Below are 16,210 nucleotides of genomic sequence, written 5' to 3'. Positions count from 1 at the left end.
CCGAGCTAGCTGCCAGCAAACATTTTCTACTTTTAAAGGATGTTTACTTTAAAGGGCTAGCGAATCACATCAAAAAGCCAGTCAACCTTCATAGACTGACAAAATTATAGAAATTCACACGTTTGCACCTTGCCATAACATATTTGTGTTAAAATAGGCAAAATGGTAGTATATTCAAACATGTCAAATTACACTTTCAAAATAAAAACAATCCACTGGGAGGTGGAAAGTTGTAACATGGGGAACTGTTTCCAAAAGGTGCAGCCTAGGAAGTGAATCAAATGGCCCGCAGAAGTGAGTTGTGGAAGGCCTTCCACATAAGCATCACAATTTTGCTCAAAACTTATATGCTCAGCAATTTTTGCAAATAGCTCACAATATTCTGTGAATTGAAAAATTAGTTTTCAGCGTGGCCTCTACTCAGCATGAATTAGGTGGTGTATTAGGATGGAGTTTGGTGTTCTAATGGAAGAAAGGCCTAAGTTTCTGAAAGCCCCGGCGATCAGACCATAGTGCCTCCTGGCTCTGTCCCCATCCCCCCAAGCATCAAGTATGTTTACTTTTCAGATGGGAAACCAGACGGGGGGAGGGAGGAAGGGAAGAAGAGAGAGAATGAATTTCTTGATTACAGTTAGATATTTTTTAATGAAAGAGTCTATTCTTCACTTTCAGGTAAAATGCTACTCTGTTGACATCCAGAAGCTACTATGAATATATTGTATATGTATCAGCTAAGGAAATAATACTTAAAATACATGCATCACAGAAAACGAAAACCTCCATAATCTTTCCGCTAGTGATCTGTCTGGATTAAATTACATTTTAAATCTGCCTCTGCATTTTATAGTTTTTCCAATGATTAGCATGTGTTTAATTATTTGTTTCTGTAAATTAATAAAACAGATTTTCAGTTTTGTTTGTTAATCTACGTGTTGTGTGCATGTTTTACAACTTAATCAATGAAAATTAATGAACGGCATAATTAAAGCGTAAGTAGAACGCAACTTGTGTTTGAAATGTGCACTTTGAGCCGCTTAGGCTGCAGTTTTTGAGGGCAGACATTTTTAGAGATTAAAACATTCGTGAGTTTTAAAAACGTGGCATTTGAGTGATTAGATACATGTGGTGGTATATTCTATTAAATAGTCCATAAGCTATTTGACTTCCGATTCGAGTGTCTGGGCCTTGAGAGCAGCTCAAAATCAAGCTCCAGTGGAGTCGTGGGGGAGGAGGAGGGACGTTACCTGTGCACAGGGGAGGCGCAGCTGATAGTTAATCGGCGGCTGTATTTATCTGGCGCGTCCTCTTCCCAAGTTTCTTTTAGAATGTTTTGACAAACTGGCTTCCTTATTGAAACGGGGGGCGCCGGTGGCGAGGCGGGGCGGTTTGTAATGGAACCTGGGTCTAAAGAACACAGGCGCACCCTCCGCCCGCGCTTTCAAGGGGACGCCGCCGCGCCGCTGATGAGATTTGTGGCCAGATGGCGGTGAAGCGCGGAGACCCTTTGTGCGCCCCGAGCGCGCCTGTGAATGTAGCGCGGTCGCTGGCACCGGAAGGGTTCATACTGCGCCTGAAAGGGGACAATGGAGGCTGGATAGATCAACACTGCAGAAATCGAGTTCATTTGTGATTCAGCCCCTTTCACTGCGGTTGTCATGCAAACTTCCTACTTTGATCAGCAGAGGGTGGAGAGGGAAAAAGCCCGCAAAGGCCGCGGGCTGCGGCGCGGTCCGGCGCCCTTGGCGGCTCCACGCCCCCTTCCGGAAGGAGCCGCGGGGACGCCGCATCCTGCACCTTGACCTGTCTAGACGGCCCCGAGCGTTTTGTCTCCGTTACCAAGGGCGAGGGGTGCTCTTTGACCCGCGCCCGGGGCGGAGGTGGTGGCCAAAGGGTCCAGCTGAATCCTCGCCGAATTCCGGAGGGAGAGGGGCGAGCGGGGACGTGCACCAGCTGTTCCCAAAGAAAGCAGCCCAGGAGCCCGCCTGGGAGATGGGGCGCCCGTCCGTGAGCCCCTTCCTCTCCCAGCCCCGCGTCCACCCCAGCCCGGGCCATCGCGCGGCTGCAGCGCGGTGGACGCGCAGCCAAGGGCAGCCCCGGGGTGGGCCAGACTTTGGGCCTCCTCAACTTCTCCCCGACTAAGGGGGTCTGCAGCCAGCTGAGCGCGCGCTCTCTCTCCCTCTCTCTCCCTCCCTCCTTCTGTCTCTCCCTCCTTCTCTCCCTCTCTCTGTGTCTCTCCCCCTCCTCTCTCTCTCCTCTCTGTCTGACAAGTAGATGGATAATAACTGCCATTTTCTATGCGTCATGCTTTTTGCTACATGCTCAGTGACTTCTAAACATGATTCTATGTAGAGGTATAGTTTCTAGTTTGAATGTATTTTTTTCTGTCCACTTTGAAATATATGCACTTTTAAAAAGCTAGAATTTACGCGAACCCCGTAATGATGTAAAGCAGGTTGTTGTTACATTGTAATAACAGTCTACGGTACCGTCTACTGTGTCTGTGCTGGGGAAGTGGCACACGTTTGCATTCATGGAGAGTGTGGCGTTTCCATGTGGCCTCGCCGGAAGGTCTTTGAAGTAACATTAACATTAAGACAAGTTTCCTCGCCCTGTCTTTCTTCTTAGATCCCCCTAGCCCAGTCGGAGGCGTTCCTAACGGACCTTTTGGAGAAAGTCTGTGAGCGAATGAACGACTACAAGCTTGAGGAAGACCCTGTGACGAAGGAGAGAACTTTCAAGAGATTTGCTCCTAGGAAAGGAGACAGAATATACCAAGAATTTAAAAAATTATATTTTTATTCTGATGCTTACAGACCTTTGAAATTTGCGGTAAGCTCTCTTCCTTGCAGATGAATCGTATGATCCAGAAACGTGTTTTTGGAACTCTTTTTTGTTGTTTACTACTCTTGTTGTAGTTGAGTTTCAAGATATGGAACATCACAATGCACATTAAAATGTCACCTGCTGACTTTGTTATCTTGCTGCTTAAGTGCTCACCATACATTTAGTAACTTGACTTTTGAGACCCTAACGGGTTGTGGCAATTTGTGGTGATCAATGGACACGTTTCAGTGATACTTTATGGAAGGTGCTGTTCACAAATCCTGGGGACTTGAAGACACAGTTTTGCACAATGCTTTGCTTAAAACATTTGTGTAGGGACTCCGGAGTGGTCTCCGTGCTGGTGCGAGGAAGGTTCTCTCACAGGTTTCCACCTAAGGAATCAGGGGCTGTGGTTTCCAGGTTAAAAGCCAAATTAAAACGAATGTCGCTTTCAAATATTTACAGCCAAATGCTAGAGGGAGAGTGATGCAACCATCTCTTTTTTTCTAAGGCTTCACAGAGGAGGGAGAATTGTATCCTGAGTTAATTCAAGTATTCTAGCCCAAGCTAAGTTAAACAAAGGCTTAGGTATGATAGTGGGCTTGATGTCAAATTTCCTTCCAGTATAATGTTGATTTTTCATGAATGGTAGTCTCTGGCTTGCTAGAATATGCTTGGCAAAGTACATTGCAATATATTTCACTTTAGTCAATGCTGTTGAATCAGACAAAGTGATGGGCAGTCCTGTTTTAAAAAATGTATTATTAAGTTCACACATTGGCCAGAATATCAGGCCTGCTGAATCCTTGAAATAAGGGCTTTAGCCGATTTTTAAAGATTTTATTTTAATTAGAAAGTAAAGGCAATTATCAGGGTTAAAAGTACCACAGAATAAGAATGGCAATGAATAAGTGCGTTTGTATTTCACAGATTTTAAATAGGCAAAACCTGTGAAATTTAAATCTTTTAAAATGCCATTAAAAATTTTTAGAGTCTTGCTTAATGAACTCAGAAAATGATTTACAAGTCTCTAGTGAATACCGTTGGGTAACTTCACAGCTCCTAAAAGTATAACCTGGTAGTTCTTTAACAAAGAAACATACTTCAGTTAGAATTTAAGATTATCAAATGCGGGGGCATATTTGAGCACCCTCTTCTCTGAAAGGTCAGGGTTTTTTGTTTTGTTTTGTTTTTCCTCTTTTTTAGTGAAGTGAAATTTTGGATGGATCTCTAAATAGTATGAAAAGACACTTCCCGAAGTAACTGTCAGGTGTGTTCTCCACAGTGAAACTGAGGATGAGTTTGTTTTGATTGCTGAGAAGGCTTAATTGTTTTCACACTTTCAAGCCACAAAATGGATTTTTATGTTAAATCTGAAGGAAACTGGTTTAACCATTTCGAGGAACTGTGGTCTTTTAATTTTTTTTTGTAATTTAAAAACCGTTAGACTTTTCAGCGCCTTAAATGGGAGGCCCGTTTCTTCCTATGGCTTCCATTCCAATTTAAGGAAGTGAAACATGCAAAGAATGATGTTCCTTCCTCAGCCTCCCACATCTTCCAACACAACTCATCATGTACTTAAGCCCCAGGAAAATGATGCAATTAACATTCTGGGAAGAGGGTTAATCCAATGCAATGATGTATTAAACCAAAAGGGCTAATAAAAATGGACCACCTTGGTTACATGATTTCCTATGTGTAGCTAATAAATTGTTGCAAAGTCCTTCCTAACAAAGTGCCCCGCCAGTGTGCGTCTATCCACATATGTTGTTATTATGTTTCTGCAGTGTGAAACTATAATAGAAGAGTATGAAGATGAAATATTCTCACTTATCGCCCAGGAGGCACACTATCTAGCTGACAAGCTGTGCAGTGAAAAATCAGGTACTGTGTCTGATGTAACATGTACTCGCTGCTCGCACACCCTCTGTCTCTCACTCAGCCTTGCAGCGTCTTGTTTGCAGACCGAGCCTCGCTGCCTCTCTGCGACCCACAGCTCTGACACAGGATCCCCCGTCTCCGCTGAATCAGAAACAACAGCATGTGAGAGAAAACAGATAAACAGAAACCACAGGGCTGTGTGGCCTTCCTCTTTGTACTTTCTTTCCTCTACATGTTAAGTGAATTCAAACATTCTTGATTTCCAGTTGTTAAGGAGAAAATTCTTGTTCAGCATTAGAAGACTCCAAAGTACTTTCTTTTTAAGAACTTTGAGAGAGAGGATTTTTCCATCCTGGACCAGGGAAGGAGACCCTTACTTCATGGCTTGAGTATTTGCTACACCAGCAGAAGGTGCGATTTTTGTTTTGTAAGAACTTTCTAAAGTTTTTTTTGTTTGCTTGTTTGGGCGGGGGGGGGATGCTGGATTTTTTTTTTTCCAGGTTCCATTCCTGTATCCACTTCTTAAAAAAATTTTTTTTCTGGCTCAGAGGATGGAAAATAAGTTAATTCTTAAGCATATACACACACTCAGAAGCTGGAAAAAATTAGCAGAATTGTATTTATAACATACAGAGTTGAAAGTGGTCACTGACTCTCCACTCTGTTGGCTGTACGTAGACCTTCTAGTCCCCTAACTTGGATGCTTGTTTAATACATTTATAAGAATGGAGTACACAGTTGTGCATTCTTTTTGGATATCTTTGGGAAGAAATGAGTGAGTAGATATGAAGACAATGACTTAAAGCCAGTGGGGTACTTTTAAACAATGTGGAAGTTTGAGACAATTAGCATTCAGCAGTTGTTTACAGTAAAGTATAGAATACACCTACATCCATTATATCAAATGTAGTGCCAAAGTCCTTAAAATAACAGCTACTGCATATTTGTAGATAAATATTCATGTCATCAAAAGCCATTAAACAAGAAGTACACAAATCCCCCATTAACAGAACAAGTAGTTTTTTTTTTTTTACTCTGAGTAGATAATTGGGTTGTTTCCTGTTTAAAATCCAGTTTTAATGAAGCTTGCAAAAGAATACAGTGAGACGACGTAGTCAGGATTATTCAGGCATTTGGCGTAGTTTTCTTTGATGTTGGAGATATACTATAGAAATGTGTGACGTCCATAGCCACAACTTCCCACAGAAAATGTTTTTAAAGTGTTTCAAACAATTCAGAGATGTATGTAGGCATTCAGATATAAGCAAAAATGTGATGAACAATATTTGAAATGTTGATTTTCCGATTTTTTCCTCATAAAGGACGTGGTCTATGACAAACGCAGATCCACTGCTACATGGGCCCTCTCTCAGATGCTCCAGGAGGACTAGAGAGGGTTCCAGTAACTAGTCCCAGCAGTGGTCACCCCGAATAATAATATCCTGGGGAAAGACTGCTCCCAAGTTTGTCAATTTGACTTAATTTCAATAATCTTAACTACCTTTCTTCATTCCTTCTGCCTATTTATAATTGGAATAAAAATTAACACTAACCTTGGGAAAATGCAAGCCTAAAGAATAAACCTAAGATAGGTGCAATTTTGCAAGGATAAAATGAAACCTGATTAGATAATTCTTAATTGGCATTTGATTTTTAAAACACTGATTAAGTCCTTACCACTATGAACAGCAGTGTTGGAAGTAAAAGGTGTGAAAGATACTCAAAGGTGCAAGCCATCATTGAACCACAACGTAGCGAAACAGGGTGAGTCCTTTCAGGTAGCGTTTCTTTCTGAAACATATTTATGGATGTTCTGAACCACTCATAAGTTAAAAACCGAGAATAAATTACTCCTAGAAAGGGACTAGACTTCTTCCACCCACTCGAAAAGCCCTGCTGTTGAAGTGAGTTAATACCACAATAACAAGGAAGAGAGTTTCTTCAAACTGAACAATTTTTGATAGAAAAAGCTCAAGCAACACATCAACGATAAAAACTGTGATAAGCAACTAAAGCAACAGAGAATTCATGCATCTTAACACATGAGGATGGTTTCAGACAACTGAAGGATGAGATGTTCGTATAGTAGAAAACTCCAGATGCACTGGTGCCTAATCGAAAACACAAGGACAGCCACTTTACAACCAGAATATGACAGTCACACTCTGCTTTGTGAAGGCGATACTTTGCCCTGTGATCTAGCACTACAGCTTTGCTGTGATGGATTCTCTAGAGTTTAAACAGTGTCTTAAAGATGTGACTCTGTGTGTGTGTGCGTGTGTGTGTGTTTTGGAGGGTATGGAACTGCACATTAAGCAATAACTATTTACTGAGTGTGTACTAAGTGCAAAGACACTATGCTATTAAAATATTCACACGCTGCTTTTAGGAAGATAAATATTTAGAAAATAGACATTGGTAGAATTAGAGGTTTTATTGAAAGTTTAGTTCCTTTCTACACTTTACATACATCTTGTTTATATAAGAGTTTCACTTTTTTTCTTCTTAATGCAAATTATTTCACTTTATTTATAATAATCACATGTTGGCCAGTAAGGGCATGTTCACAGACTCTTCCAAATATTGAAGTTCTAACATTCACCCATACACAAAAATAAGTGGGGAAGAATGGAGAAAATATATATGTCAGATTTAAGATGATTGTGTTTGGATGAAAATATAACACATCACTGAGATTTTCATAAACATTGTGTGTCATTTTTTTGATGAGTGAAAAAAATCTCAATGAAAGGTTATAGGATTACAAGTGAATCTGTGGCTGCCACTGCAGTTTATATACTGGATAGAATAAAAGTCATCAAATGTACTCGGTTTTTGGAGTGTGAGACAGAGTAATAATAAGGGGTTATTCCTCAAATAATCTCTTTTTTTCCTAGGCAAGAAATAAAGGCAAGTTCATTAGATGTTCTTGGTGGAATATCTTGGGGCATATAGCCCAGACTTCTCTAGAATGTCATTTTGATGTCTTGGAGTCAAAATGATTAAAATCTTAATGTGCTATAGGGTTGTGATGAAAAGTGCACCTCTTTGCCACTCAAGGTATGGAACAGAGTACTGTAGCTTAGAAATGAATGGATCTTCTAATACTCATGGAAGTATTTGTTAAATAGAGTATGTGATGGCATAAATAAATACACAAATATATTCTGTATGTATCACTTCTGCTTCCATATCAAACTTAACATTTAAAAGCATCATCACTGATGAATTTGCCACATAACAATTTTGAATGCAGCGTATGAAGATGAGATCATGTATCTAGAAATGTTGAGCCTACATTTAAAGTAAAAGATTTTTCCCTTTTTATGTAGACTTCTCAACACTAATGGAAATGTTAAATTCTAATACGTGAAATAATTACTTTCAAAGGCGAGCATATTTTTTAAAAGTTATGTAGCTAAAGTAATCCATAGCCTTTTTCAATAGAGTTTGCATTAATTGCTTCCAATTGGAAAGGTAGTATTACCAAAGTATCTAGTTGCTGCTGTGGTCCTTGGGTTAAACGCCAGATGTCCTGTGCCCCTTACAAGCTGTGAAATATCTCTGAGTGGAGCCATGGGTGAAATGACACAATATCTTGGCCTTGCTTTAAAATCCTCCAGCCAAAAAAGACTGGAATATGAGGCAAGAACAGCAGTGTTGATCTTTGTTGAAGTTGGGTTTGGGGTGCAGGGGAATAGATTACACCTTTCCTTCTGCTTTGGGGTAATTTCTATAATAACATTTTGGGAAAATTTCCATAATAAAAGTTTTAAAAATATGCTTCCACCAGAACGTCGTTTTTGCATAATGAAAATGACTTAATGGGCTGGTGTCTAAAGTAATAATGATGCTATCTAATTTTTTTTTTCCAGATCTGTGTGAAACTTCTGCTAATCATACTGAGCTCTAGGAGTGCCGTGCTGCTAGTTGTAGAGAGGAGTAAAGTCACACCCAAAGGTCAATGTCTGCATTTTATGTTTGCATGTTATCTTTCATGATAAGAAATTTTGTCTCTTGTTTATACCATGTTTGTCTCCGTTTATGATTTATTTTGAAAATCTGTTGTTTGACATCATGACAAACCCTGAGTTTTTTTATAGGTGAAGCTGAGGAGTACATGAAACTTAAATTAACCTTTGCAGATTTTGATAAATCAAGCTTGACAAGAAAGAATTTAATTCTGTATTGGGGGAAAAAGTGAAGACATTTCATAAACAAAATAGGGATTTCATAATGTATGCTGTTTATTTTATAACAGTGTATGTGCACGTATACAAGTGCAGTAGCTATCTGATAAGAACTGAATTTGAATTCTCAAATACTTGATTGCCTATAAATTTAAGGAAATACATGGCAACAAATTCAAAATGTGGTCTTCTGGGTGAGATATGGCTATTGGTGAAAGAAACAAACTCACTTTTTATCAGGAATGAAATTTAAATTTTTAGAAATCACAAGTTTAAAAATTCATCTCTAAAATTTAGTGGAGTGTGTAAAAACTAATGAATGCTTTAATTTATAGTAAACAATAATTATATTGGCCTCTCAAACACCAATCTGAGTTTAAATGGTTTAGAAAGTTGAATTATTATTGCATCATGTGTTAAAAGATGACACTAGTGATTGTGTTTTGTTTTACTCCAAACTCTTCTGGTTTGTTTATTTTTCTTCTAAAGTTTTTTTATTTTATTTTATTTTTTTGGCTCACATTTAGTGTGTTGAATTTACTACTAAATAATCTTCCATTCTTCTACAGGAATGGAAAGAGAGTTGGGACCTGGTGGGAAATTATCCTTTGACCACACTTAATATACAAAGTCTAGTAACAATCACTCCCGGAAATTTATTTATCTCTGTTAAATTTGCATTCAATGGAATCTGACTTTAATGATGAAAAATGTCTGGGTATAGTCTACACCAGTTTCTACAAAGAGATTCTCATTGTCTTTGGTGACAATCAAGTGGGTAGGATGCTACACATTCTGCCCGGAAGACCTAAAACTCTTTGCCATATTGTTACTCAGTTGCTTAAAAAGCACATTATGTGTTTAAATCATTCTCCTGACTCTTCAGCAGGAAACAATCCTTATATTTAGGAAAATTTACCAAAGCTAAGGGAAAGGGCTTTCCATGCCCCCTCCCCACCTCAACTCTGATTAAAAGTTAGTGAGTTAATATCACTTAATTATTTGGGTGCTTTTTTTTTGGTCTTATCTGTAGCTGCTTAAGTATGATGGCTCCTTACATAAGCCAACGAACTCGCACTCTAGCTGACACACGATGGAAATAGAACTGAATAATAATTAACACTATTTTCCAGTAGGGTAGGACAATTGTTATTTAAAACGTAGTCCCTATAGCTTTATTTAAATGTACCTAGTTAAGGTTAATTTGGCATTTAAAGTAGTAAATCAGGAACATTCTCCTAACTTGGGTTTTCTTGGGAAATGCACTAAACAGGAAAATTATTCCCGAAAACCTGGTGACCTTCACAGGAACATGGTGGGAACTGTGACTCTAAGTAAGCTTCACTGAAAAATGTTAACAGTTGTAATTGTAGAAGTGTTGCTAAATTTGTTTTCATACTCTCATTGATCATCATTAAAAATTCTCAAGTGTAGACAATACTAACACTAATTATAGAAATTAAGAAAATGTGGACTCCTGTTTGTGACTAAACGGACGTGGGGAGGTGCACCTCCTGTCACTGAGGGGTGCCTTTCTTTGACAGTGATGCTTTGCTTTGAATGTAGAGGGCCAGGAACCTTGACTTAAAGGGAATAGCTAAGGTTTTGCTAAATATGGCATTTCAGGTTTTTTCTTGGATTTCTCATTAAAAATAGTCTTGTGTCTTGCAAATTTTTAATATCTCATGACTTGTATATTTTTTCTTTCCAGAATTTTTTTCCAGATCAAACTTGCTAAAGTCATGTAAATATTTGTAGCTTACGAAGTTACTAATTAAACCTGTATTTGAGTGATAACGCACAAACCACTGGATTTCTCATGGCTGCAGGAAGTCTTAGGTTTCCCTGTGGGTCACTGTTAGGTGGTGCTGCTTTTGCTCATGAACAATGAGATAGAGTAGCTACTCACTTTAGCATCCTTCTAGCCACCTCGGTGCCTTGTAAGTCACATTTATTGACCAAAACCGAAATAAAAACAAGTCATGGGGAGGAAACAAAAACAAAATAAAAGAAACAAGGCAATGTTATGCTGTGAGAGAAAAGTTTCTCAGAGTTGATGAAAAGCGACCTAATTCCATGTCCAAAAAAAATCCCTGCAAAAACACAGGGTAGGGTGTGTAATGCCTATTAAAATAATGAGGAGAGAAGACCCATTTGAGGCTGGACGGTTTCAGATTGTTCTCTTATGAGATGGTTGGTTTGGGTCTCCATGAAGACGTGTGAACCTGTTCTCATAAAAAAAAAAGACCAACTTGGCTGAGATGCCCAGTTTATTTTTTGTGATGTGGATTACTATTTGCTAAGAACAAGCCAAGGACAATGAATCCGTTTTGCTGAGGAGTGGAGAGTGGGATTGTGCTGAAGTCCCAAACGGGAAAGATCAATACTTTATTTACTAAGACAACCCTAAAAAAAATAGAGTCAATAGCTGGCTGTGCTTTTTTATCTGTTTCTCGGCTTAGGTTGATATTTATTCACATACGTAATCACTTTATCTAAATAAAAAATGATAAACTATATATCAAGCTTAAAATTCAGATGGTCATGGAATATGAGAAAAGTCATTCTTTGATGTGATTTTGTGGTCTGTTTTAAAACTTGGTACAAATCTGTGAGGTAATCTTAAATGTGCTGAAGCTCACGCAATAGGATATTGTATAGTTTGATACCAAGACGCAATTAACAATGATACGAAACCATCACACTATGAATGTCCCTGTGAGATACAAGTGTGTTTTTATTATGATTCCCTAGCTGTAATTTAACTCCCCTTTATACGTTGCTTAAATTCCTCAGATTAGTTGCTTTTAGACCAAGAAACCAAGTGGATAAAAAGATCAAATGCAGTAAATGACATGGAATTATGGAAGTCGTAAAAATGTATTGCCCTTACATGACCTGGGGAGAGATACAGTAAATGATATTGCTCTCATGTGAAGTTTAACTTGTTGCCCCTTCCCCTAAACGTGTGTTTGCTGAGGAGACAGGCTCTGCTCTTTGTAGCCCACTTTTCACGATCTGCTCCAAGGGCAGGAGCTGGTGATGAGATTTAATATAATATTGGCTCGTTCACTTGTGGGGTCATCACCAGAAACATGGGGCTTTGCTTCAGAAGGACAGTTTGTGGAAGAAGAGTCTTGGATGTCACATACAGCTCTCTGCCCTTCTGGATTCTTCAGGAAAGTCCAAAAATAGATGGATGGATAAAGAGATAAACAGATAGGTAGAAACATGGAAGTGTAGATACATGCCTACAAACACACAGACACGGACATACATAGTAGAGAGGACACAGGGAGATCGGCTAGAGCTTCGAATTTCCAGTGTGGAGATCTCAGGGAAAAAATAAGGTCTTTATTTTTTTAAATTCCTTAATTAAAGAAACATTCCTGTGCTCCGTATCTTGGAGAATTATCTCCAGATTTTCATGAAAGAAAAAAAAATTACAGTGGACATAAAAAAGATTCTACCCTCTACCACGGTAAGATATTCATAAAACATATTTAATCTATTATGAAGTTGCTGGAAAACAAAAATGCCATGAGGCTGCACTGGAACTAGCATAGAATCTTATAGTGTGCGTCGCTATATGGAACACGGGTTTCAGTAAACCACAGATTAAAGAATTTCCCTCTAAAGCATAGTAGCACAGAGTAAAAACCCAACACAGTAAGGTGAGCAGGTTGATAGAGAGTCCTGCTCCCTCGAAACCACAGGGCAGGGGGAAGTTCACAAATCATGAGCTTAGTGAATCCAAGATGTGACCCAGAGGGACATGGCCTTCCCGTGGAGCTGATAAGGGCTCCAGTAACTTTCTTCTCCTTTTGGGATTGTTAACACACCAGCGTCTAGGGAAGGCAGGTTATGTACTGAAGCATCGGATGCCCAGGGTCAGCTGATTAAGCATGGCCAGGGCTCAGAAAGATCCGGTATACTATAAGTAAGAATGTGAATAACTGTCTGTCTCAAACTTTAGGAATAACAAGGTTGGCACCTGAAAAGTTAGACTGTACTCCTGACGTTTTGTATTAAGGCTTTGCCTCATAGCAGCTTTCTGAATAAGTGGGAATTTCTCTACAGCGTATTCTCTGATATTGGCCGATAAAAGGTGACTGTAATCCACGAGGCGACACCATTGTCAACAGAGAGAGAGAAGATTTCAATCAGGTGATTTTCATTGTTTGATAGAAGTACTCTTCATGGCTCTGTTGTTCTTCATCAAAGGGCGCTGATGAAGCACCTTCATGCCCTGTGGTTTACAGAAGAAAGCAGAGAACCAAAAAATAGACTATTTGGTCCTTATTAAAAATGGACCCTATGTAAAGCAATGTGGTATTAAAACAGAGTGAAATCTAATACAAATGTGGCTTCAACAAGTGTTATTAAATGATTAGACCTTCAGGTGAAAATATACCCTTGAATCGCTTTTATATGCAATCAAAGCCACGATGAAATATTAAGGCCCTAAGATTAAAGGGTCACGGGTGCGTGCATGTTTTGAAGCAGTGCCCCTAAATTATAAACAGAAAATGTTGCAGATTAGCTCAGTTTTGCATATGCTGTGGATGCTGACACCTTGACCAATTTCGAGAGTGGAAGCCCCACTGGAAATCCTCACTCGATTCCAGGGATCTGGGTCAGCTGTGCCTGGTGGAGCTCGTGTGTGCCCATGGATGTGGTGTGGCTCTCTCTTTCCAAACTGCAAAAATCCCAGCCATTTTTGTGAGCATGCACTGGCCCTATGGCAAGATCCCGCTGTAGAAAGATGGCTGTGTCGAGGTTGGAAGAGAGGGCTGATTGCAGCAAATCCCTTTCTGAAACAAAGCCCAGTAAAAGATGCTGCTCTGCCTTCCTAACCGGTGTGATGCACTGGGGCTTCAGAAAGAAACACGTTTGGTTTTTTTGTTGTTGTTAAGAAATGCTTTCCTTTGTACCTGATAACTGAGTCTCAAGTCCAAGAAAACGATAGCATCTCTAGTTCTTGTGCTTCCCTTCTAGTAACTGGTGATTCATTAACAGACCAAGGGCGTTTTCTCCTGTGCACCGACAGTGTTAAGTAAGGTACCATTGGCCTTATGCCTCAGCCCAGGCGGCAGCAGGTGCAGAGGCCCCAACCTGGGCCCTGCACAGGCCAGCTGGGTGACCCAGCCCAGGGCTGGCTGGCCCAGGCGGAGCCCCTGGGCACAGGCAGTGAGGGCAGAGAGCCCAGGCTGGCTGCTGCAGCATCTGTGCCTCGGGATCCCCTGGCTGCCCTGTATCCCTGCTCCGGGCAGTCCATGCCCTTGAGCGTAGGCTATCCTCACCCCGCCAGTGTGGATCCCAGAGGAACAGACACCACAGCATAGGCTCAAACAAAGCTTTATCTCTGGGAGGAGGGTGAGCCTACTGCTTCCTTCCCATTCATTCTCACATTGATTTGTACCTGGGAAAGGCCCCAGCACAGCTCAGGGCCCTGCTCGCGGCTGGCACAATGAGTCCGCGCTTCCGGTTAGTTGTGAGTTACCACTGTCCCCACTGGAGGAGCGCTTCCCCCTGGGCGTGATCCGAATGGAACCTGTGGTGCAGAATCCTGAGAAAGGGCTGGGGGAGCCTCCCGGTGATCCAGTCCCGCACCCCTGGCTTGGGGGCAGTGCACCTCAGCCCCTCCAGGACTGTGAAACAGTTGGGTGGGGTCTTGCAGCTGAGCTTGGTAGCCGATGATGGTTTCCAAGTAACCACCGCTCCCCTCTGAAATTCCTCTTGGTTTAATCTTCCGCACAGAACTCAGATGCCCAGTGGGCCCTTCTGAGCGCCCAGCCCCCTAAAACCTGCCGTGCTCACTGTTCTGAACACACTCACCCTTGCCCTTGGCCTTTTTGGGTTTGTGCTTAAATAAGCAAATACTCAGGAAGCCCTAGTGCACCTGAGGCCCCATGCTGGGTGCCGAGAAGGATACAGGAGTGGTGCAGGGGGGCACAGAGGTCCTCATGGGGAGAGGAGCCCCTGAGGTCAGACCAGCATAGCAGGAGGGCGACCTGTGGTGCGGCCTGGTGAGGACATTTAGTGTGGAGGGTGGTGCTCTGCTTAGTTGGACAGGGCCTCCATCCTGAGCTGCGAGGAGAGCAGGGACCACGAAAGACTAGGCCACTGGCTGTCTGGAAGCACTTACACAAAACACCAAAATTGGAGAACTTTAAGTCAAAAAACGTGTTCTTTGATTGGGTGGGCTGTGGTAGCCATGAGGGAAGGAGGCCAGGCCAAGAGCTCCAGTGACGTCGGGGAATAAGGGAGCCCCTTGGAGTCTCTCGCCTGAGAGTGAAGGAGTCAGATCAGGAGGACTCAGTACCTGCTGGGAGGACCCACAAGGGGACTTCCCCCCACCCCACCCCGATAGTGGCCTGGAATGCCTCACCCAGCTGGGAACATCCAGAAGGGAACTTTCCCCTGCCCCCCACCCCATGGTGGCCCAGAATGCCTCACCCAGCCAGGCTTTGTCCTAGCCCAAAAACCAGGGCAAGTGCTCCCAGGCTGTGTGACAGAGAACTTCCTGATCTCAGGCAGGGACTTGGTTTTGCAGCAGGACTAAGAGTGTTGGGAATCTCCAGGCACCGCCCCCTGCTCACGCCACTGCGTAGACCCCAGGGGCCGTGCCTGGGACAGGATGTCCACAGGAAGTGCCCGCGGGTAGCCCGGAGACCTTGGAGGACAAGTGCTGTGAAATTTCAAGCTAAACACTGACTCTGACTGTAAGGTCGCTGCACCTGTCTCGGCACACATGGACTCGGTGGTGGGCCTGAAGCCAATTTGCATCGTGGTAGCTTCCCTTTGAAAGCCAGGCCTAGGGAGTGTGTCTCCAACACAGGCTGGTACCTGAGGGTCCTGGGTCGGGGGATTCTCTCCTTTCAAGATATCACTGCCACTGCGTGGAGCTCCTCACTGAGGCCTGCTTTGACAGCGGGCTTAGCCTCCTGCCTCGTGCCCACTGAGGGGATGTTTCTAATTCTTTCCACTGCATCCACTTCAGAGACCAACTCATGCTGATCTGAGCCTCCTCCCGTGCTGCAGATGCAGCTGGACTGTCCCAGCTGCCCTCCCCAACCCTTCAGAGGAGCAGGGTGGGCCTGTGCGAGCCTTGCTCTGGGGAGCCTTGAGACTCTGCTCCTCTGGAGGGATATTTCGACCAGAGCAGGCCCAGCCTGGATGGGGCAGGCGGTCTCTACCACCTCAGGCTGCTCAGGCAGGAAAACTATGGAGGAAAAGGGCTGCCAACCTCTTTAGCTTGGGTTTCTTATTTAAAACCAGATAAAACAAAATGAAAATTGGAAAAATATATTTTT

The 16,210-nt window shown here is 42.1% G+C and overlaps 1 protein-coding gene across 3 annotated transcripts in view; it reads left to right on the top strand.

Moving 5' to 3' along the window:
* CNPY1 (canopy FGF signaling regulator 1) overlaps positions 1–16,210 on the top strand; it is a 104,971-nt gene that overhangs the window by 65,442 nt on the left and 23,319 nt on the right. The window contains exons 2-4 of one of the 3 annotated variants that reach the window (XM_025379469.1): positions 2,626–2,829; positions 4,611–4,707; positions 8,580–8,664. In XM_025379469.1, the coding sequence (XP_025235254.1) occupies positions 2,626–2,829; positions 4,611–4,707; positions 8,580–8,617 (339 nt within the window). In that variant the 3' untranslated portion in view covers positions 8,618–8,664. Of the gene's footprint in view, positions 1–2,625; positions 2,830–4,610; positions 4,708–8,579; positions 10,567–16,210 lie in introns of those variants that run through there. The other 2 variants (XM_025379468.1, XM_025379467.1) reach the window with 2 other exon arrangements.

The sequence above is a fragment of the Theropithecus gelada genome, chromosome 3, assembly GCF_003255815.1.
Source record: "Theropithecus gelada isolate Dixy chromosome 3, Tgel_1.0, whole genome shotgun sequence".
Lineage (NCBI taxonomy): Eukaryota > Metazoa > Chordata > Mammalia > Primates > Cercopithecidae > Theropithecus > Theropithecus gelada.
This window is presented reverse-complemented; position numbering and strand designations above follow the sequence as displayed.